The 22,804-nt window shown below is 36.2% G+C and overlaps 1 protein-coding gene and 1 long non-coding RNA gene across 7 annotated transcripts in view; one reads left to right on the top strand and one right to left on the bottom strand.

The window, feature by feature from the left end:
* The window catches only part of TASOR2 (transcription activation suppressor family member 2), an 84,150-nt gene that overhangs the window by 57,834 nt on the left and 3,512 nt on the right, over nt 1-22,804 (bottom strand). For 4 of the 6 annotated variants that reach the window (XM_077897311.1, XM_077897315.1, XM_077897313.1 and 1 more), the window contains exons 1-2: nt 18,894-19,003; nt 3,767-3,900 (exon numbers count right to left, since the gene is read on the bottom strand). The exons of 1 other annotated variant lie outside the window; for it this stretch is intronic. In XM_077897311.1, the coding sequence (XP_077753437.1) occupies nt 3,767-3,900; nt 18,894-18,898 (139 nt within the window). In that variant the 5' untranslated portion in view covers nt 18,899-19,003. Of the gene's footprint in view, nt 1-3,766; nt 3,901-18,893; nt 19,005-22,804 lie in introns of those variants that run through there. One more of the 6 variants, XM_077897309.1, reaches the window with a different exon arrangement.
* LOC144313895 (uncharacterized) lies at nt 18,369-20,034 on the top strand. The gene is made up of 2 exons (XR_013379545.1): nt 18,369-18,692; nt 19,185-20,034. It is a non-coding gene; the product is annotated as an uncharacterized LOC144313895 (long non-coding RNA).

Genomic DNA, 22,804 nt, shown 5'->3' on the forward strand with positions numbered 1-22,804 from the left:
TTAGGTTCTTTTAATGGGCCTACTATTGCCCACTCAACAAACACAGTAAGAAATTGTTGTACCTCTGGGTTTCCTCATGATCTAGAGACATCTGTGAACTTGACTTTTTATGGATTATATTATGAAATCATTACTTATTTTCATTCCACAAAAATAACACTTTATTACTTTTAGAAAGTGCTTTTTTCAAACCTTACTCATGTGCTACCCCAGAAATTCTGATATGCTCCTCCCACGAGACATGCTAATCCAGATTTACTGATAACCCAATAATTCTCTTGACTGAGGTTTTTTGCCTTTTGCATTGCAAATTTTTACTTTACCAAGAATTGAGCCTAATGAATTCTCATAACATTTAATGATTTGATTTGGTTACTCCCTTACATTTGTATCTTCTCTATTTTCTTTAACAAGGTCAAGGCAGGGAGGAAACATTATAAATAATAAAGAGAATGGAATAATATACAGAGCACTGGAAGTTTTGGTAATAGAGTATACATAAATACATTAATATGGCTTCCTGCTTTTACCAGAACTCTGTCAATTACAATAAAGTTCAAAAGCTAAAGGAAAGACAAGCATCTTAATTAAAGTGAACTTATGAACAACAGTAAAAAACTAAACTATCATAGAAATAAAAATATTTCAATAAAGTTAATTTTGGACTAAGTTGTTCCTAATACTTTAATTATCCAAGTAACTTAAAAATGCTTTAATAAACAAAACTTCCTACTATCAAAAATCAAAGACTAAAGTATCAAGAAAGAGGATGAAATATTTAAGAATATCCTGAAGTTCATACATCTGATCCATAGCAATTGTTTTACTTTTTCTCAGTTTCACTTTTTCCTTCAGTATCAGTATATGAATACTTTAAAAATATGGATATTCTAAAGAGTTTCAAATAGCAAAACAACAGGGAAAACAATTAAAATGATGGCTCTCTTTAGTTACGTTACTCAAAACAAACTGGGAAGCCAAAGCATTTGTGACTCCGTCTTACAAATAAGCTGCACTGCTAGCCCAAATGCAAATCCAGATTCCTCTAAAAATCCTAATTAGGGAAACCTTGTATTTAATATTTGTAAAAAGGCAAAATAATATTTAAAAAATCTAAGTAAACTCTGAGGCTCAATATTTGAGAAACAGGTTGCTCACAATGAAAGAAATAAAAGTTGTCAGAGCTTTGGAAATGAATGTTCTATGATTATCAACTCTTAAATATCACAAGATGTTAAAGTGAAGACACAGTTTTTAACTTTCAGAAGTACCAAATACTACATATATCCACATTTTTGAGGGTCAACATATACAATAAAAAAACTGTGAAAAACAGTGCAATTTGAAAAGCAAACAAAAACAACCCATCCAACACAGTGTTTCCAAATTCATGTGGTCAGAGAACACTTTATTAATCAATGGTCTCAGTAATAGGAGGAATATTGGTCTCAGTAAAACTATGAATAGAGATAATCGTTTAAAATAAACAGTAGGAAGTGATTTGTGCTAAGATATTTTTATTCCTAAAACTACATATGGTTAAAAATGCTTCCCCTTTAGGTCAGCATTATCCAAATAGCAATATTTGATTATTTGCAACATTTATGCAAATAATCACTTCAGTTAGCAGAAGGAAAAGCACGTCCAAACAAAACTGTTAGAAATCCACAGTAAATCTTGAATCTTTCATGATTTCATAAAAAAATGATCCTGGTTATACCCTCAAGAAAGCACAAGTTTCCTGCTCTATAACTAAGGAGATAGAGGAACATTTTATCAAGATATTATTTGACATTATCTCTTCTTACACAATGTACTATCATTTAAGAGCAAACTAGTGTACAAAACAGTACGAGCACTAAATAAATGGCCGCATTTTTGCTGAACAAATGCATGCTTCATTTAAACATTCCAGGTTATCAGAACATTAAGAGAATGAAGAAATGGAATTATTCTACAGAGAAACCCTTAAACAAGCTCAAAAAGTACCTGTCTGTAAAGTGAAAGAATGTTCATAAGGGCTTAAGTGACCAGTAGAGAGCACACGGGAAAATTCAAGTTCAATCACAATGATACTAGAAACGGAATTCATATTCTTTCCAATAGTACCTCGCTTTGGGCACATTTTTTGTTATTCGTGGATTCAGTCTTTTATTTTATTTTATTTTATTTTATTTATTTTATTTTATTTTATTTATTTATTCATAGAGACAGAGAGAGGCAGAGACACAGGTAGAGGGAGAAGAAGCAGGCCCCATGCAGGAGTCTGATGTGGGACTCAATCCCTGGTCTCCAGGATCACGCACTGGACTAAAGGTGGCGCTAAACCACTGAGCCACCTGGGCTGCCCTAGTGGATTCAGTCTTAAAAGTTAAGTAAAGCTTGACATAAACTGGATTATGTTCAAAGTACCCTGTGTTAATCTCCTCCTTTCTCAAAATCCATCAGAGATACGGAATGTCTGCTTTGGACACCTGTTTCTCTTTTTAACTTCTAATAAGAGGGATCAGAAAATTATAAACCAATCTCTGATGCTATGACACATGTATCTGTTTTCCAATCTGTAAGCATCTGGTCTGAAAGCAAATTATGAGATCAACTAATGCCAACAACTTAGGTGTCATAATATTTCTAACAAAAATTAGCCACTTCTACATCTCCCCACGACTTTCATGACCACATCTCCTGTTTGTGCATTATGCAACAGCACTCATCGATGACAGAAACACTCAGAACCCAACAGTATCTGTCACTAAGGGCCCTTATTAGTATGTCCTAAAAATGGACTACAACCTACCTCCATTATTGCCGTTGATGCCTCCATATTTGATCTTAATAGGCATCTGATAGTTGTTGAAGAGCCCATTCCTTAATTATCTAATCCTAAAATGTATTACCTTTATTTTTAAGACCTTAAGGGATTGCCAGTTTAAGATAAATACAACTTTTTTTACAGCACAATTTGGCAGGACCTAATAAAAACTTAAATATGCATACCTAATAACCATGCCATTTCTGGGAATCTAGCACGAGAGTACAGGAGATATGCATGCACAAGGCTACCCCATGCACCAACATCTTTAACAGCAAAATCACTGGGGATAACCTAAAGTGCCATCAATAAGGAAACACCTTACAACTACTACATTAAAAAACCAAGTAAATCAAAACAAACAAACAAAAAAGTCTGTATATACTGAGATATAAAGATGTCTACTATACTAATAAGTAAATAACAAATAATGTCATTTTGGTTAAAAAAAAGTATGTGTTTCAAAGTTTATAGAAAAAGATCTAGAAAAATGGGAAACCAAATTGGTAAGTGTCTAAACCAGTGGTTATTGAAATGGAAGTGGATAAAGGTGAACTTATACTTTTTACCTTATACATATTATTACAAGTTAGGTTTCTCTTACATAAGCATGTACTACTTCTAGTATTTAAAATATCTAAATTCAAAATCAAGTAAAATGAATCATAATTTCAAAGAAATTCAAATAGAGAAATGTGACAATTTCCCTTGAATCTTTTCTGATGCAATTCAAAAATTTAATCACCTATTAATTTTATTTTATTTTTATTTTTTTACCTATTAATTTTAGATTAATGATTTTTGATTAATAAAATTTGTAATCACTAGAAATTAAAAAAATTTTTAAAAGTCCTTTCATTTTACATGATCTAAATTAGAAATTTTCAAATTGTACTGTTCTATTCTACTTTGGATTCATTAATAATAACTCATAGCATTTGGTTTAATACCCACTCTTTTCTGATATGAACCCTGGCTCGGTCTTCTCTAAGAGACAATGTAGCTGGGAGGGTGGTCTTAATTCATTTTCACCAAGTATACCCCCAGAATTCGTGACATAGTCCTGTTCTCTGTTAATATCATAAATGCTAAAATGAGAAAAGAAAAATTAAATCATAAAGTGAATAGTTCTATTTTTAGCATATCTACCATACAAATAAATGTCTACTGAACATCTAATTTATATTAGGTACAATTTTGTAATGTTTACCTCCTTTGACAACTCTCCAGGGCTAACGCTAAATTCATTCTATAAGCAGTAACACACAAAATTAAATGCTTTTCCTTCAAGTTCCAAAGAAAATTTGTTACAGATAAGTTATGCTTATAGGAATCACTTTTGCCTCAAAATAAAAAGTAGAGATTACAGAACCACATCCATGTTCCACTGGTTGAAAATAACAAAATCAAATAGAACACAAAATCCCTCCCCACTTCCAAATTAGTATATGACCCATCCATTTTTTTTAAGATTTATTTATTTTAGAGAAAGAGATGAGGGGAGGGGCAGAAGGAGAGGAAGTGAATCCTCAGAGACTCTCCACCAACCGAGTACAGAGCCCGACTAGAGACTCAATCCCACAATCCCGAAATCAAGAGTGAGAGGTTCAACTGACTGAGCCAGAGGCACCCTCGACCCAGCCATTCTTTAAACAAAATTATTACACATACAGTAGCATGCTGTACCCTGGATTCATCAAGACAAATGAGAAACCATTGCTACAATGAAAGCTTAGAGTAGAAAAGGAAGACAAACCTACACAGAAACCAGTACTATAATGTGTGGTAGAATCTAGAACACCATGCAGTGGATTTATAATAGGGATTTCATTAAGACGAGGAAATGTCAAGAAGTTTCAGAGGCATGGACACTTGAAATCTCAGGAGGTACTCAAATAAAGGAACCAAAAATGGGGGCTAGCCTGTATGTTTTCTAGGCACATTAGGAGCAGAGGTAGAAATATTATACATATAATGAACCAGTAGTTTATTTGAAGAATCCAATACACTTTACACAAAAAATTAGCGTGTCTAGTTTTAGAATAGTAAGCCTTTTTTCAAAACGGATTTGAGGCAGGATGGTGTGGATATATTCAAGATTCTGTAGAAAAAGTAGCAATATTGATGATATTCATTTGTTAAGCAAATAGGTTACTTATGTCAAGAGGGAAAAATTAAATTGGAATCAGAAGACCAGGAGTCTCATATAGGCCGACCACTAACTTATGAGACATTAGTGTGAGAACACTGTTGACTGCTTTCCCAGCAATCATGCTCCATTTTCTTTCTATCCCCCTAAACCATAATTTTGTTTAGGTACTGGGTGATCCCATGCATTAGGAGAGGCTTGGGAGGTATGCTCTGTGTATATGTGTGTGTGTGTGTGTGTGTGTGTGTGTGAAAGACAGAGAGAGAGAGAGAGACAGAGACAGAGAATTTAAGCTCATTATGGTCTCTGGCCAATGTGATGTAAATGGTCATCAGCAGAGAGAACTCTGGGAAAGCTTTCTTACAAAAAGTACTAGAAGAAAAGATGCACTCTCCCTGTCTCCATCTCCTCGCCTCATGGCCTTGTCTTTTTTTTTTTAATTTAAAGATTTTATTTGAGAAAGAGAGGGCGCATACACCTAAGCAAGGGGAGGGGCAGAAGGAGAGGGAGAAGCCGTCTCCCTTGTCTCCCTGCTGAGCAAGGAGCTGGGCCCTGGGGCTCTATCCCAGGACCCTGGGATCATGACCTGAGCTGAAGGCAGACACTTAACTGACTGAGCCACCCAGGGGCCCCTGGCCTTCTCTTAAGATGTGTTTGTTGCCTAGAATTCCTTACAACCAAGATGAGACTGATCAGCCAAAACATGGGGGGTAGAACAAAAGATACAGAATCTCCATCACTGAAAGTCCTTGAACTATTCAACAAATTCACCTGGAGCTGCCCTGCCTGAGTCTTTTGAGATGTGAAATAATAAATGTTCTTTACTATTTAAACCACTTTTGTTGGCAACTGAAAAAACACTATGAACTTTCTTTCTTTTTTTTTTTTTTTTCTATGAACTTTCTAAGGTCTCATTTAGTTGGAATTATCTAAGGCTCCTTTCAGTTTTTTTTTTTTTTTAAAGATTTTATTTATTTATTCATGAAAGACAGAGAGAGAAGAGGCAGAGACACAGGCAGAGGGAGAAGCACTCAATACCAGGACCCTGGGATCACACCCTGAGCCAATGGCAGATGCTCAACCAAGTGAACCACCCAGCTGCCTCCTCCTTTCAGTTCTAACACTGTGACTTTGCAAACTGCCTTCCTCAAGGTCTGTTGTGTATGAGATATTGTGTACTGCGCTAGATAATTTATTGAATTTCTCTTTTATTTACTATGCGTAGACATTTATCCTAAGTATTTATTAGTAAGAAATCACAAAAGCTAATATAACTTCTGTGAAAACTCGAAACCTAAAATATAAGGATATTTAAAGCCTTTGATTCCCACCTACTGGCTAAGTCTCTCTCCCACACACGAAGGAAAATTGCCCGATGTAGAGCACTCTTGATGTAATTTTCCTCACTAGTGCCAGAGTCTGATATTCACATTCCTCCCCCTTCACGTCTAAGTTGTCCTCATGTTTAAAGCCACCCCCCAAATCTAACTTCTCTGATGACTTAAGATTTTCCACCCTGCATTAATCATTCTTCACTAGTGACTCACAGATATTTACTGTAGTCCTGGGATATGTATGGTTTTGGGCTGGAGCTATGGAATACAGGGAAAAAACCAGAACTGTGTGTCCACCTGAAAAGAGTAGTCTTTGACATTTAGGTCATTATTTCAGGATTGTGTTTCGTTCAGGACAAGGTCCTCTTCAGACTCAAGGGAGGGAGAACGAGTGATTATGGGCACAGACTTGGTCATTAGAAGAACTTGGCAAGACAGGAGTTTGAACGGAGGTCTTTCTAGCTTTGTGACTTTGAGAAAGCCACTTAACCTTTCTTCCTCTTATTTTTTAAAACAAATTCCAACAAAGCACATACACTAAATAGAAAGCTACATACCACTAGGCTATCAATTACTGTCCCCACCCTCACAGGGAGCCTCTATTTCCATTCCTCTTGGGCGACCACTATCAACTTTAGCTGTATCTTCTGGTATAACTCCATGTTTCTAAATAAAATACCCATATCAACCCACAGCACTAGTTTTGCTCTGTCAGTATTCAATGTTTCACTAAACTGTATGTACTAACTACACTGGGTAGTTAATATCCTTTCTTCCAAAAAAAAAAAAAATATATATATATATATATCCTTTCTTCTAGGATGTTTCATTTTACTCATTTTCAAATTGTCGCTGCCTAATTTTCAGTTACCAATCATTATTCAAGCTAAAATTATCCTAGAGACCCAAAATCTCCTTTGAACAGAGACATCAAGTGTTTCTGGCAACATCCTTTGTCGAACACTATGCCATCCAGCTTCAGTCTGGACTTGTGCTCTCCAATAACTAGAGAGCTCCATGACGTGGCTGGGAAATGACGATATAGGACAGTACACTGATGTGTAAATGTTCCCCACACTCCTAGTTTGTAGAAGCTGATGACCTGACTCTAAAACTTGCATCCAAAGATAGAGAACAGCAGTTTTTAAGAAAAGAACAAACTTAAAGGACTCACCACCCAAGAATTACCACAAGGTGGGCACCTGGGTGGCTCAGTGGTTGAGCATCTGCCTTTGACTCAGGGTGTGTGATCCAGGGTCCTAGGATGGAGTCCCGCATTAGGCTCCCCACAGGGAGCCTGCTTCTGTCTCTGCCTCTCTCTGTCTCTTATGAATAAATCAATCAAAACTTTAAAAAAAAATTACTACAAAGCAATCGTAGTTGAGACTGTGGTGTTGATGTAAAGATGAGTGGAAGAGCATGAAAGTTCATTTTCAGCAACACTGCCAATATAAAAAAGAGGAAAAGAACAGCTTTACAACAAATGGTGCTATAACAATCAAAACAGAAAGAAATCATGAACCTCAACTCCTACCTCAAACCATAACTAGAAATGAGTTACAGACATAAACATTAAGAGGCCAAACCATAGTTTCTAGAAAAAGATCACAGGAAAAAAACCCTGACCATGGGGCAGGTGAAGATTTCTTATGGAACAAAAATCAGTTACCACAAAATAAAAACTGATATACTAGAGTTCATGAAAATTCAAACCTTCTGAGCTCCAAAAGACATCATTAAGAAAAATATCTATGAAGGACTTGCATCCAGAATATACAAAGAACTCTTAAACATAATACAAAGGACATACTAATGGCAAGTAAGTACATGGTGAAATAGTCAATGTTATTAGTTATCAGGGAGGTAATACTTGCCCACTAGAACAGCTAAAATTAAAAAGACAGAAAATATTAAGTGTTGGCAAGGATGAGAAAACTCTGGAACTCTCATACATTCCTGGTAGGAATATAAAGCTATATAGCTAACTGGGAAAATAGTTTTGTTAGTTTCTTTTAAAGTGAAACATACACTTATTTTATAGTTCAAGTGACTATGAACCTTCAGGGCAGCACTATTATCAGTAAGCTAAAATTGGAAACTACGTGTTCATGACAGGTGAATGTATAAACTATGATCTATTCATACAATATACTACTACTCAGCAATAAAAAAAACTACTGATGCTTGCATGTATCTCAAAACATTAACTGGACGAGAGAAATCAGACATAAAAAAGTACACACTGTAAGATTACACACACACACACACACACACACACACACAGAGTTTTAGGATTGGCAAAACCAATCTATACTGATAAAAATCCTACCAGCAGTTGCCAGGGTAGGAATAAGCAAACTGCCTGCAAGTGAGGTAGGTACAAAGGAACTTTCTGGGGTGACAGACATAACCTCTATTTTTATCGGTGTGTTCATTACAGGGTGCACACATTTACCTAAATTCACTGACCCAAATGTACTTAAAATGTGTTTGGCACTAAATATTGATAGAGTATAGAATACAATGTACCAAGATCTAGTAAAATTACAATGTGATCATAAAAAAGTACTCTCAAGAGCCCTGTGTTTAAAAAAAAAAAAAAAAATCCAAACCCCTACTTATAAATCACTCAAAAGTTAAATTATAATGAAATTTAAAGTGGTTGAACTGAATGACAGTGAATGTGTCTACACAGACACATATAAAATGTTTATAAGAAAAAAAATACCTATAAGAAAACCATTAAATTTATTTTTTGGTAGTTTTATGGTTTTATTAATACAAATATGACGTGCAAATAAGCCGTCTCTTCATTTTCTTCCCTGCACAGCCCAGCTTTGGGATTGGTGACTCTGATGGCCAGCTGGGCTGCTCTTTCCACAGTGGCTTTGTGGTTCCTGGAGGAGACACCATGAACAATCTCTGCAGAATAAGATTTGTTGCGCATCAGCAGCACTTCAAGCTCCTTAACGCTGTGGACTAGGAACTTCCGGAAGCCACTGGGTAATACGTGTTGTTTTCTTGTTGCTCCTCTAACCAATGTTGGGCATCAAGATCTGCCCCTGAATCTTCTGTGCACTCTACTGTCAATGCCTCTGGGTTTCCACCAGTTGTGCTTAATTTTGACATATTGGCCTGACTGGTGCTAGATAAACTTCTTGGTACTCTTTTTAATGATCTTGGGCTTCACCAGAGGCCTGAGGGTGGTGGCCATGATGCCCACTCATAGGCAGAGCTAAGAAGAGCAAAAACCATTAAATTCAAATGTAAATATTAAAGAAAAACACTGGAAAATCAATCATAAATTAGCGTCAAATTGAGAATTTAGAAAACAGAGAAACAGTAAATTCAAAGGAAATAAGGAAGGAATACTAAAGGAATACAGAGCAAGAAAAATCAAGATTACTTCTCTGATAAAAAAATCGGGGTGTCTGGGTGGCTCAGCTGGTTAAATGTCCGACTACTGATCTCAGCTCTTCTTGATCTCAGGATTGTGAGTTCAAACCCTGAGCCTACTGTCTGGCACACTGTTTCTGTTCTGCCATCAAGGTGATTTTCTTTTCCTTAAGATCTTTTGTCTGTCCAATATGTCTCAGTACTGGGCCAGTTTTCCTTAGAACATGGTGCATCTTTACAACAGATAGACTTAAAAAGAAATTTTTTTTTAAAGGAAACATCTTGAGTTATACCTTAAGATATCTGGTTTTGATTTTCTTCTTTGAGGGCTCCAAGTTTGCATTTGTATTTTGGATCTCTTTTGACGGTCTTCTATATTACTGTTTTCGTATTTACTTTTTAGAGATATCCATGCTTGCTTTTATTCACTTTTCTCATGTTTGGCTTTGTTTTACACTATAAGAATCATAGTAAAATAAACATCACAACATTTCGCATCTAATCTTTTTATCTTTTGCCATGGCGCCTGCTGTCCCACACGCCTAATGAACTGTTTCTGAATGGTTTAATCTTTTTCTTCCTTTTCTTTTCTGTTCTCCTGGTGCCCATTTCACATTCTCCTGTGGTCTGGTTGTCTCTTCCTCAAATTCTTATAATTCTGCTTTGTGGTCTTCATAACTTCTGTGCTTCATTTATTTTTATTTTTTAATCCTTTATTGAGATATAGTTTACATTACATAGTTACAATTCACCAATTTAAAAGTGTACAATCAATGGCTTTAGTTTCTTCAGGCCTGTGCAACCATCACTATTATCAATTGTAGACCATTTCATCACCCCAAAAAGAAACCCTGTATCCCTTAGCCACCATCCTCACCCTTCACTATGCCCTATCCCCGTGCCTAGGCAACCACTAATTTACTTTCCATCTCTACAGATTTGCCTATACTGGGCCATCTTATAGAAATGGAATCATAAAAAAAAAAAAAAAAAGAAAGAAAGAAATGGAATCATAACAGTAAGTCGTCCTTTTCTGTCTGGCTTCTTTCATGCATTATGTTTTCAAGGTTCATCCATATGATAGCAGGTACTTCGCTCACATTTTGTCTCACTGGCTCATTTAGGGCCAAATGATATTTTACAGATATATCACATTTTCTTTTAACCAATCATCAACTGATGAACATTTGGGCTATTTTCACTCTGGCTATTACGTATATAACGCTGCTATAAACGTTCACGTATAAGTTTTTGTGTGGACATTTTTTTCAATTCTCCTGAATATATTCCTACAAGAATGGCTGGATGATATAGTCAATCTATGTTTAACCATTTGGAGAACTGCCAGACTGTTTTCCAAAGTGACTGCACCATTTTACATTCTCACCAACAGTGCGTGTTTTCTTCTTCAAGGCACCAGACAGAAGACCTGTTCAACCCAGAAGCTCACCTCTTCCAATTCTGGGACTTAAATGATGGTTTCCCCCCACTGCATAAGACAAAAGACTTCTTTGACTGATCCTCTACTTTTCTTATTTACTCTTATTTTCTAATTCTCATGGCTATTTTATTTTAGGGGAGAGTTCTTCAGCTTTATTATTCAATCCTTATGTATTTTTTCCTGCTCTCCCAGAGATCTTTTCTATTTTCTGAATAATTTCTCTTTTTTAAAAAACAGAACCTCTTCTTTCAGGGACATCATTTCTTTTCTTTCTAAAGGTACCATAGTATTATTTGGCTTAAGTTTCTTCTATTACCTGCAGTAAATCTATTTACACCAAGCTTCTTTGATTTCATACTTGTTTACTCCTATTTGGTTTCTTTTATGTTAGAGACTTCTACCAAATGACTGGTTATCCTTGGCTGTCCATTTGTGCTGACATGCGAGGCATTTAAAGCCAATGCAAAGTCTGATGCATGAATGATGCCTCTCAACCAGCAGCCCTCTCTCCCATGATCTGATGGCGATGCAGCGGTTTGACCAGGCAAACTCCCAAAGTCTGTATCTGTTGAATATTTTGCCATGGGTTGATGTGTCCCCAGAAAAGAATCCTTTAACATCTTGTTTAGGGGAGTATAAGCTTGACTATGAGTTCTGAGAGTCCTACAGAAAGACAGCTCTGAGCTTTGTAAAGTGGCAGTATCGTAGCCAATGAGGTTAAGGCGTGATTATTGCTAATAGAAAGATAGCTCTGGCTTCACTGTTCGGTATGTTGACTTCGACTTCATCCTCATTTTTGTTTAGGTGCTTTGCCACACTTCAGCAGTCAGCTTGCCCCCTGAGTACAATCGTCTCCTGCAGGTAAACTTTCAGTCCTCCATCTGGTAGAAGACGGTTAGGCAGTTGTCTGGATGCAAGCAGTAGAGAAGGGAATTTGGAGCATCAAAACTACAAAAAATTATCACTTAATCATTCCATTTCCACTCCATCCTATAATCTTGCCTTGAGAAGTACTTTGTACTTCCAAATCCCCAACTGCTGCCAGACTGCCTGGTGGAAGCAGCTTGCTTCTTGTCGGCTTACCGCTCTTCAGCCTTTAGCGTCCTCTAATCTGTAGTCACTTATCACTGAACCATCTTCTTTCTAGTTTCCTCAAAGATGACTTCACCTGGCAACTAATTTCCCATTCTCTTTTTGTTGATTTAGATCTTTATTCTTTTACTACAACTTCAGTGGGATTTCCAGAGAGTGTGTACTATTGGATACTAAACTAGAAGTGTCTATCTATAAACTAAGCCTTAATTTCTTCATTTAAAAAAATGTGGAATATAGCCTCTAACTCTGGTAGCTACTATTACCTGTATTTTTCAACCTTTATAATTATGAAGACTTCATTTTACTTATTTATCACAGACCTAAGTACATATTAAATCTTCAGTAAGTATTTCATTTAAAAAGAATTATCTTTTAGTGCATATATACTCAATAGGCATGTCCTCAAACACCTAAAAAGTATAATCTCAAGATCTTCAATGATATTTCTCTCAAAGCACCGTTCCTTTCTTTTAGAGTACTTGTCATGATTCATAACTATGTATTTATAATTACTCCATTAATTTTAATTCCCTAATAAACCAAGCCCTATGAGGGCAGCCAAATGCAATATAAAATCTGACAAAGAAAACATAAGAAAGGAAATTAAAGGCTTATCTCTCATATGAATATTGATACTAAAATCCTAAAATATATCCACTGGCAAAGAGAATTTCTCAAGATATTCAAATAAACCAGATCAATTCAGATTCATTATAGGACTGTTAAGAATTGGTTCAATAAATAGGATACCCATGAATTTAACTACCTACATTAACAGGTGAAAGTAAAACAGTCACAGAGGGGCTGCTGGAGAGTGGGATGAGGTAGGAGAGCCAAATGTCAGACTGTCAAAATAAAGTTACTATATACCTGTCTATATTATGAAGCCTTATAGTGTGTAAATATTTGTTGCTGCAGAGTATTTTTTAAAATTTATGCATAACTTTTGCCATACTTAATGTAAAACACAAAGATGCTCCCAAATAAAAACTGTTCATTTAAAAACATAGGAAAATATCCTACCACATCAAAAGAAAGCAGAGTAGCCATACTTATATCAGACAAACTAGATTACAAACATAACGAGATGAAAAAGAATATCATAATAATTAAGGAGTCTATCCATCAAGAAGATTTAACTATTATAAATATTTATGTCCCCAACTTGGGAGCACCCAAATGTATCAATATCATTAACAAATATAAGAAATTCACTGATAATAATACAGTAATAGTGCGGGATTTTAACACCCCACTTACAGTAATGGACAGATCACCTAAGTTGAAAATTGAAAAGCAAACAACAGCTTTGAAACACACTGGGACAGATACATTCAGAACATTTCATGGTAAAGCAACAGAATACACATTCTTCTTGAGTGCACAGGGAACATTCTCCAGAACAGACCACATACTGGGTCATAAATCAGCCCTCAACAAGCACAAAAAGACTGAGATCATACCATTCATATTTTCAGACCACAATGCTATGAAACTTGGAAGTCAATCACGAGAAAATTTGGTAAAGACCATAGATACATGGAGATTAAAGAACATCCTAATAAAGAATGAATGGATTAACCAGCAAATTAAAGAAAAATAATAAAATACATGGAAGAAGATGAAAATATGACAGTCCAAACCTTTGGGATGCAGCAAAGGCAGTTCCCAAGAGGGAAGTCTATTGCAATACAAGCCTACCTCAAGAACCAAGAAAAGTCTCAAATACACAACCTAACGTTACACCTTGAGAAGCTAGAAAAGGAACAGCAAATAAAGCTTAAAGTTGGTAGGCAAAGGGAAATGATAAAGATTTGAGCAGAAATAAATGATATAGAAACAACAACAAAAATAGTAGAACAGATCAACAAAACTTAAGAACTGGTTCTTTGAAAGAATTAATAAATTGATAACCCCCTAGCCAGGCTTATCAAAAAGAGAAGAGAAAGGACCCAAATAAAATCATGAATGAAAGGAGAGAGCTCAACCAACACCATAGAAATACAATTTTAAGAAAATATTACGAAAAATTATATGCCAACAAACTGGGCAATCTGGAAGAAATGGACAAATTCCTTGAAACATAAAAACTAATACAGAAAAAAATAGAAAATTTGAACAAACCCATAGCCAGCAAAGAAACTGAATCAATAATAAAAAATTTCCCAACAAACAAAAGTCCCAGGGTGGCTTCCCCAGGGAATTTCATTTTTTTTTTTTTTTAAAGATTTATTTGTTCATGAGAGACACAGAGAAAGAGGCAGAGAAACAGGCAGAGGGAGAAGCAGGCTCCTCAAGTGGAGCCCGTTGTGGGACTCGATCCCGGTACTCCCGGACCATGCCACACCCTGAGCTGAAGGCAGATGCTCAACCGCTGAGCCACACAGGAGGCCCTCTACCAGACATTTAAAGACAATTTAATACCTTTCTTCTCAAACTGTTCCAAAAAATAGAAATAGAAGGAAAACTTCTAAACTCATTCTACAAAGCCAGCATTACCTTGAGTCCAAAACCAAAGACCCCACTAAAAAGGAAAATTACAGGTCAATATCCCTCATGAACATGGATTCTCAAGATACTAGAAAAATCAAACCTAACAGTACATTTAACAAATTATTCACCACAATCAAGTAAGATTTATTCCTGGGATGCAGGAGTGGTTCATTATTTGCAAATCATAAAAGAGAGAACAAGAACCTTATGATTCTCTCAAAAGATGCAGAAAAAGCATGACAAAAATACAGCATCCATTCTTGATAAAAACCCTCAACAAAGTAGGTATAGATGGAATATACCTCAACCACATAAAAGCCATATAAGAAAGATCCACAGCTAATATTACTCTCAGTAGGAATAAACTGATAGCTTTTCTTCCACAGTCAGAAAGAAGACAGGGATGTCCACATTCACCTTTACTATTTAACACAATACTGGAAATCTTAGGCTTAGCAATCAGACAACAAAAAGGAATAAAAGGCTTCCAAATCGCCAAGGAAGAAGTCAAACTTTCACTATTTGCAGACAACATGATACTCTGTAGAAAAACTGAAAGACTCCATCAAAAAATTGTTAGAACTAATACATGAATTCAGCAAAGTCGCAGGATATAAAATCAATGTACATAAATCTGTTGCATTTCTATACACAAATAATGAAACAGCATAAAGAGAAATAAAGGAATCAATCCCATTTACAATAGTATCAAAAAAAGTCCTAAGTATAAACCTAACCAAAGAGGTAAAAGACATACTCCGAAAACTATAGAACACTTGCAAAAGAAACTGAAGAAGACACAAAGAAACAGGAAAAAATTCCATGCTCATGAATTGGAAAAACAAACTGTTAAAATGTCTATACTACCCAAAGCAACCCACACATCTAACGCAATCCCCATCAAAATACCAACAGCATTTTTCAGAACTAGAACAAATAATCCTAAAATCTGTATAGAAACACAAAAGCCTGAATAGCTAAAGTAATCCTGAAAAAGAAAAAGTTAGAGGCATCACAATTCCAGGCATCAAGCTATATTACAAAGCTGTAGTCAGCAAGACAATATAGTACTGGCACAAAAACAGACACACAGATTAATGGAACAGAGCAGAAATGGGCCCAACACTATATGGTCAACAAATCTTTGACAAAGCAGGAAAGAATATCCTATGGAAATAAGACCATCTCTTCAATAACTGGTGTTGGGAAAACTGGACAGCCACATGCAGAAGAATGAAACTGGAACACTTTCTTACACCATACACAAAAATAAATTCAAAATGATTAAAGGCCTAAATATGAGACAGGAAATCATCAAAATCCTAGAGGAGAACACAGACAGCAACCTCTTTGATTTCAGCCGAGGAACTTCTTACTAGACACATCCCTGGAGGCAATAGAAACAAAAGCAAAAATAGACTACTGGGACTTCATCAAGATAAAAAAACTTCTCCACAGCAAAGGAAACAATCATCAAAACTAAAAGGTGGCCTATGGAATGGGAGAAGATATCTGCAAATGATTATTTGATAAAGGGTTAGTATCCAAAATCTCTAAAGAACTTATCAAACTCAATGCCCAGAAACCAAATAATCCAGTTAAGAAATAGGCAGAAGATACGATTAAACACTTTTTGAAAGATGCCATCCAAATGGCCACTAACAGACATGAAAAGATGCTCAATATTACTCATTATCAGGGAAATGCAAATCAAAATCATGATGAGATATGACCTCACACCTGTCAGAACGGCTGAAGTTAACAACACAGGAATCAACAAGTGTTGGTGAGAATGTGGAGAAAGGGGAACCTTCTTACATTGTTGGTGGGAATGCAAACTGGTGCAGCCACTCTGGAAAACAGTATGAAGATTCCTCAAAAAGTTAAAAATAGAACTCCCCTATAATCCATCAACTGCACTACTAGGTATTTACCCAAAGGATACAAAAATACAGGTTCAAAGGGGGCACCTGGACCCCCAATGTTTATAGCAGCATTATCAACAATAGCCAAATTATGGAAAGAGCCCAAGTGTCCATAGACTGATAAACAGATAAAGAAGTTATGGTATATGTATAAAACGGATTTTTACTCAGCCATCAAAAAGAATGAAATCTTGCCATTTGCAATGATGTGGATGAAGCTAGTTTGTACTACGCTAAGCAAAATAAGTCAGAGAAAGAAATACCACATGATTTCACTCATACATGGAATTTAGGAAATAAAACAGATGAACATATAGGAAGAGGGAGACGGGGGAGAGAGAGAGAAGCAAACCATAAGAGGCTCTAAGGATAAAGAACAGAGAGTTGATGGAGGGAGGTAGGTTGGAGTTGGGTGATGGGTATTAAGGACGACACTTGTTACGAAGAGCACCAGGTGTTATATGTAAGTGATGAATCATTAAATTTCTACTCCTGAGACCACTATTATACTATATGTTAAATAGAATTTAAATACAAATTTGGAAAGAAAGAAAGATTTCTATAATAACATTTTTAAAAAGTAACTTACAATAACCTTTTTATGTGAGTTGTGCCTCCAACTCAAGACACAATTCAAATGATTCATTTAACTCTTGATAAAGACTGAGTTAAAATTACTATACAAAAATATAACAAATTTACAATATATGGTATATGCAGAAACATAAAGATAAAAAAAGAAAAATGTCTTAATATAAATTGTTTAGGGGAAAGAAATGCAGATTATAAAAGAAAAATCTACGTATCTATATAAAGTCATTAAGAACAAAAAAGTCATTAAGAACACACACCACAGTTTAAACAATGGTCTTCTTTTGCCTAACACCCATATCACTATCTTTCTTATTTGGTTATCCCCCCACTAACCAGTTTATTAGCTTCAAGAATACAGGGAATTTGTCCTTATCCATGCTGTATCCCCAATGCCTAGAACAGTGCCTAGTACATATTAAGGTTTCAGTAAACATTTATGTAATGAATAAATCACTTTGTTTTCCAGATCATTTCTCTACTCACCTTGATCCACCTTCCCCTGACTTACCTCTAAGTCTTTCTGATTCAGGCTCTTTCCCTTTTTCAGACCTCTGCACATGCTGTTATTTCTGACTGGAATGTTTTCTCCTATTCCGTCCATGACTTAGCTCTCGCTCTTCCTTCAGTAAAATCTAGACATTATTCCCCCCAATAGGCCTCCGATCACCCCACCTAAAGTGTAGGTATGCTCTCTTTAGAGCATTCCTTATGATGACATGCAATTATTTACCAATTTACTTTTTTAGGGGTGCATCTTTCCCATCTAAATGTCAGAGCCATAGAGGCACATACTCTGTCTTGTGCACCAAAGTCCCTCAGTGTCCAGCAGAGCTCCTAGTGCCACAGGAAATATTCAATACGAAGTTATCTTTAGGTGGGTCAAGTATAGGCAATTCTTGTTATTATCTTTTCTAACTTTTTATCTTATTTAAAATTTTACATAAGCATAAATAACATCTGGGGGAAAGTAAAGCAACGTTTATTTTTTTTTTTGGGGGGGGGGGTCTCCCATAGCCCTAAGTAGCAGAAAGCTAGGTTTAAGTATAAAGACAAGGCAGAGAAGACAAATAGAAATAACATTTCCCATAAGGCAAAAACAATGGAGATCCATGAAACAAAACACCTCTGTTAAAAGAAAATACTATAGAATAAGAAAGACATGATTTTTATGAAATTTTTTAAAAATATGAAAAGGTTTGCCATGTACAGAAGTTTAATGCCCAGATAATCATACACAGGAGGAATAGAAATCAAAGGGCCTTTGCTCTAAGGGCAAAACATGTGTAATCACTGCTCTATATTTCAAAAGCTGACCTAAAATACTGTAAATCTACACACACACAGGAGAGTTCTAGGAAGTGACGCTGTATCTGCAGCAGTTCGGCGAGCCTTTCCTCACTATCATACTTACAGGATCTGGTGAGGAGTTAGGAGAAAGGAGCTCGGTAAACCTGTAAGTACCCTCCAACCGTCTCGCGGCCCCACCGAAGCTCCACTCTCTCAAGTCCCCCGAAGGTTAGCACTAGCCTGACCCTTCTCCCGGTCTCCTCTGCACCGGCGCTAAGGCAGGCAGCTCGCTGGCCAGGTGGGGCACCTGACGGCCGCGGGGAGCGGAGCAGAGCTTCGGTGGCGGCCAGCCCCTCCTCCTCCTCACCTCATGGTGCGTGGGGGAGGGGGCTTCACCCCTGCCCAGCCGGCCCGTCGGGCCCCCTCCCGCCCGCAAACGCCAGTGCTGTGGCCGCGGGCAGCACGGGGCGGCACCTTTCAAAAGTCAACGAGGAAGGCAGCCCTCGAGCCGCGCACGCACGGCGGGTGCAGACCCCACACCCCCACCACAGAGCCGGGTAGGGAGGGGGTCACGGGAGCTGCAATCTGGTTCAAACGCAGGTGGAACAGCCAGACTGCCCTTGGTCTTCCTCTTTCTAGAATATCTGTTATTTTACAGTGAGCCCTCCAAGCTTCAATTTCAAGGATCTTGCCCACGGGATGCTGTATTGATGATGGATGCCAAATCTCAGAGCTTATCCGAAAGCCACATCTATTCACTAGTGATCCCCAATTATTCTTGATCAGTGCCCCTATAAAGCTTTTCCATAACTGTCTATATAAATTCACCAGCTACAGTTTCATGGGCCTTTGTTGCATAATTTACAAAACAAGGTCTACTGAATACGATTTTGAATACTCCATATATCCCCAGGAGATGCTGGTATCAGCAGTTGTGGTCAGGATGGGGGTGCTTGTCCACTAAACCAAGCAGCCCTAACCAAACCTGCCAAAAAGAAAACTGAGGGAGGGGGCATGAAGTATTTGGCCTGACTTAGGGATATCTTTACTTTTGACTCCTGCTTTAATAAAGTTACTGAAGACATCCAACTGCATTTCCTGAACACATCTGCATTTGCTAGAGGAAAATCTGATCAAGAGATCCTAGAGAATCATTACCACCCTTGTTTTGTACGTATATAAAACATACAGGAAAATCTGAACTCACAAAATTCACTTAAATTCATAAAGAGTCATGTAGGTTGATTTTATACTATTTAAAACAGCAAACTCACTTTGGGTATTTAGCATATCTGATAGGGGAGAAACTGCTTTTTTAAAAAACATTTTTTGGAGGATTATATCCATTTTGTAAAATGAGATATACCCATGTACTATGACTCTTTCATTTAACTGTGGCATACTGACTTTTGGATTTAGTATTCGATTTTTGAAGATTGTTTTAGCATCCTCAGAATCCAACTACTTCTTAAAAGAAAATCCTAAGAATAAATTTTTCTCAGGAACAATCGTATTTTTAAAACTGCTTTGGATTCTTTTGATTACGTATGATGAAAGAGAAAGTGATCTAATCCATGCCATAACAAAGGTGATTTTTTTTTTCTTTATTGCTCACACCCCTAGAAATATCCTATCCTGAAAGTCCAGGGCAAAGAACAGGCCTGTTCACTAACAGTGGCTCACAGAGAAGTAGAGGAAAATCGCAGGGGAAAGCAGGTACTTCAACTGGTCAAACTGAATCTCAGAAGCTGGGAGTCTTAAATATTCTAACCACGGAGGGAGCAAGTGTACTGAAAGGTTCTAAGCAGTCTATTTCACCATGCAAAAGAAGGCAGTGAGTCTTTACAAAGAATATAAGCAAGGGATTTAATTCTCCAATTCTCTTGAGTCCTGCACTGGGGTCTCCAAAGGGAGCCTGCTTCTCACCTCTGCCTCTGCTTCTGTCCCTGCCTCTCTGTGGGTCTCTCATGAATAAATATATAAATCTTAAAAAAAAAAAAAAAAAAAAAAAAAAGATATTTTCAGGTAAACAAAAGTGGAAAGAGTTCATTAACAGTCAATCTTTCAACAACAACAACAACAAAAAGCCATACCAAAGGACATGCTTTGAGCTGAAGGAAAATGGCCCTAGATTGACATTTGACAAGATAAAAGAAGCAATAGAGAAAAGTAGTAAAAATTGTGGGAAATGTAAATAAGCACTGACTGTAAAACACAACAATAATTCTAAACAGACCCCCTTCAGTCCAGTAAGGATATTATTTAAAAACTTAAAACATATGATAACATGTAAGTCATGCAAGGACTAAATGAAGTTAAACTAAGGTTCTTGCACCATCTAAGATGGAATGATAAAGATATTAAATTGGTATTTAAAAAATAACAGGAGAGAAAAGAAATACAGAACATCCAGGACAATCAGAAAGCACAAAATAAGAGTAATTATAGTGAGTATAAATAGGCTATATATCCCAGCTGAAAGCATTAAAACTGCATTAAAAAATGCCAACAGATGCTCTTTAAAAGAGACATCTAAAACATACAAGTGCTTGAGTCTACAGCTATTTCAAAACAGTTTAACAACAACAACAAAAAAAAAACAGTTTAACAAATGAACAAAAAAAAAAATTGTATTAAAGAGAAAATCACAAAGCATAGCTGACAACCTAGAAGATGAATTAACATTACAGAGAGAAGGGAGAAATATTCAATATCAAAACTGAAAAAAGGAGACATATTTACTCATGCTTCACACACTAAAGATAGCAAGAGGGCACTGTTAACTATAAATATTAAAAAATTCAGACAAAAGAGACCTAGAAAAATCTAAGCAATAGGGACGATTTTTTTTTCAAATTTTAAGTAAATCGTGTAACCACTAAAAAAAAAATTAATTAAATCACTGGTCAAAAATTTGCCACCAACAAAACTTCAGACTGAATGGTAAATTCTACCACAACTTGTTACTACATGAGAATAAAGTTAAGTTGTATCTATACTTCAAACTATCTACAATTAACAATTTCAAATATACAGACATGAAATGAAAATCTTTAAAATTAACAACTTCTATTCATCAAAAAAATCACGGAGAGAGAGAAAAGGTATTTGTTACCCATTTAACTACCAAAAGATTAGTACTCAGAGTGTGTAAAAAAAAAACTCCTAGAGTTCAACAATCCCAAGAAAAAACAGCAATGGACAAGGTATATGAACAGTTCAAAGAAAAAAAAAAAAGGCCTCGAAATATATGAAAAGATGCCCAAACTCAGAAATAATTATCTGTAAACTGATTTATCAAACTACCAAAACACACAAGTTTAGCAATACATCCCGTTGGGGGAGAGGGGAACTTCAGGAAAAGTCACTGCAGGTGAGCCTGCAAAATCCCAAGGAAAAGGAGTTTGGCAATATTTCTCAAAGTATCAAAGGCACTTAAATTTAAACCAGTAATCACAGCTCTGGAAATTACTAGTACAGAAATACCTGTTCACACTGACAGTTCTACAAAATTACTCTATGGTGCATAGAGTAATTGGTGCTGTTTTCAACAGCAAAAGACCAGAAGCTATCTACTACAGACTAGTTAAACTGGTACAGCCACACAATGTGAAATTGTTTTCCCATGCTGTAGAATGAGCATGCTACCTATAAACTGATTTGTGAAGATTTCCAGGATATACTGATAAATGGAGAAAAAAATATAGCATAGAACAAATCAGATTATAAAAACAAACACTGGGGATAGGAATAGGAAAGAATGATTTTTCTTCATATGGTCTTTACGTTTTTTTTAATTGTTTAAATTATTCTAGTAACTTTTTTAGGCAACAGAGTTCATCAACTTGCATGTATAACACATTTAAAAAAATTCATACATATTAATAAAACAAGCACCCGACAGAAAAAGTGGCAAAAACATGACTAAACACTACACAGAAGAAAATGTTTACCTTCTTTTATGTAATTGCAGAGTTTAGAGCCACAGTAACATTTCATTTCCACCAGACCAGCAAAAATTAAAAAGCTGGACAATGCCATACATAGAAAGAATGGGATGCAACGGGAGGTTTCATTCAAAATTAGTGGAGTATAAATCAGAACTACCATTTGGGAAGAGCTGGCCATTATCTAATGAAATCCTAATGGATCCAGCAATTTCATTACTAGTATGCGCAAGCAAAATATTGTATATATGCACTTGAGGATGAACAAGAACATTTATGGCAGCACTAATTATAATAGCCCCAAGTTGGAAATAACCAGTATGTTGATAAA

Source organism: Canis aureus, chromosome 5 (genome assembly GCF_053574225.1).
Source record: "Canis aureus isolate CA01 chromosome 5, VMU_Caureus_v.1.0, whole genome shotgun sequence".
NCBI classification, from domain to species: Eukaryota; Metazoa; Chordata; class Mammalia; order Carnivora; family Canidae; genus Canis; species Canis aureus.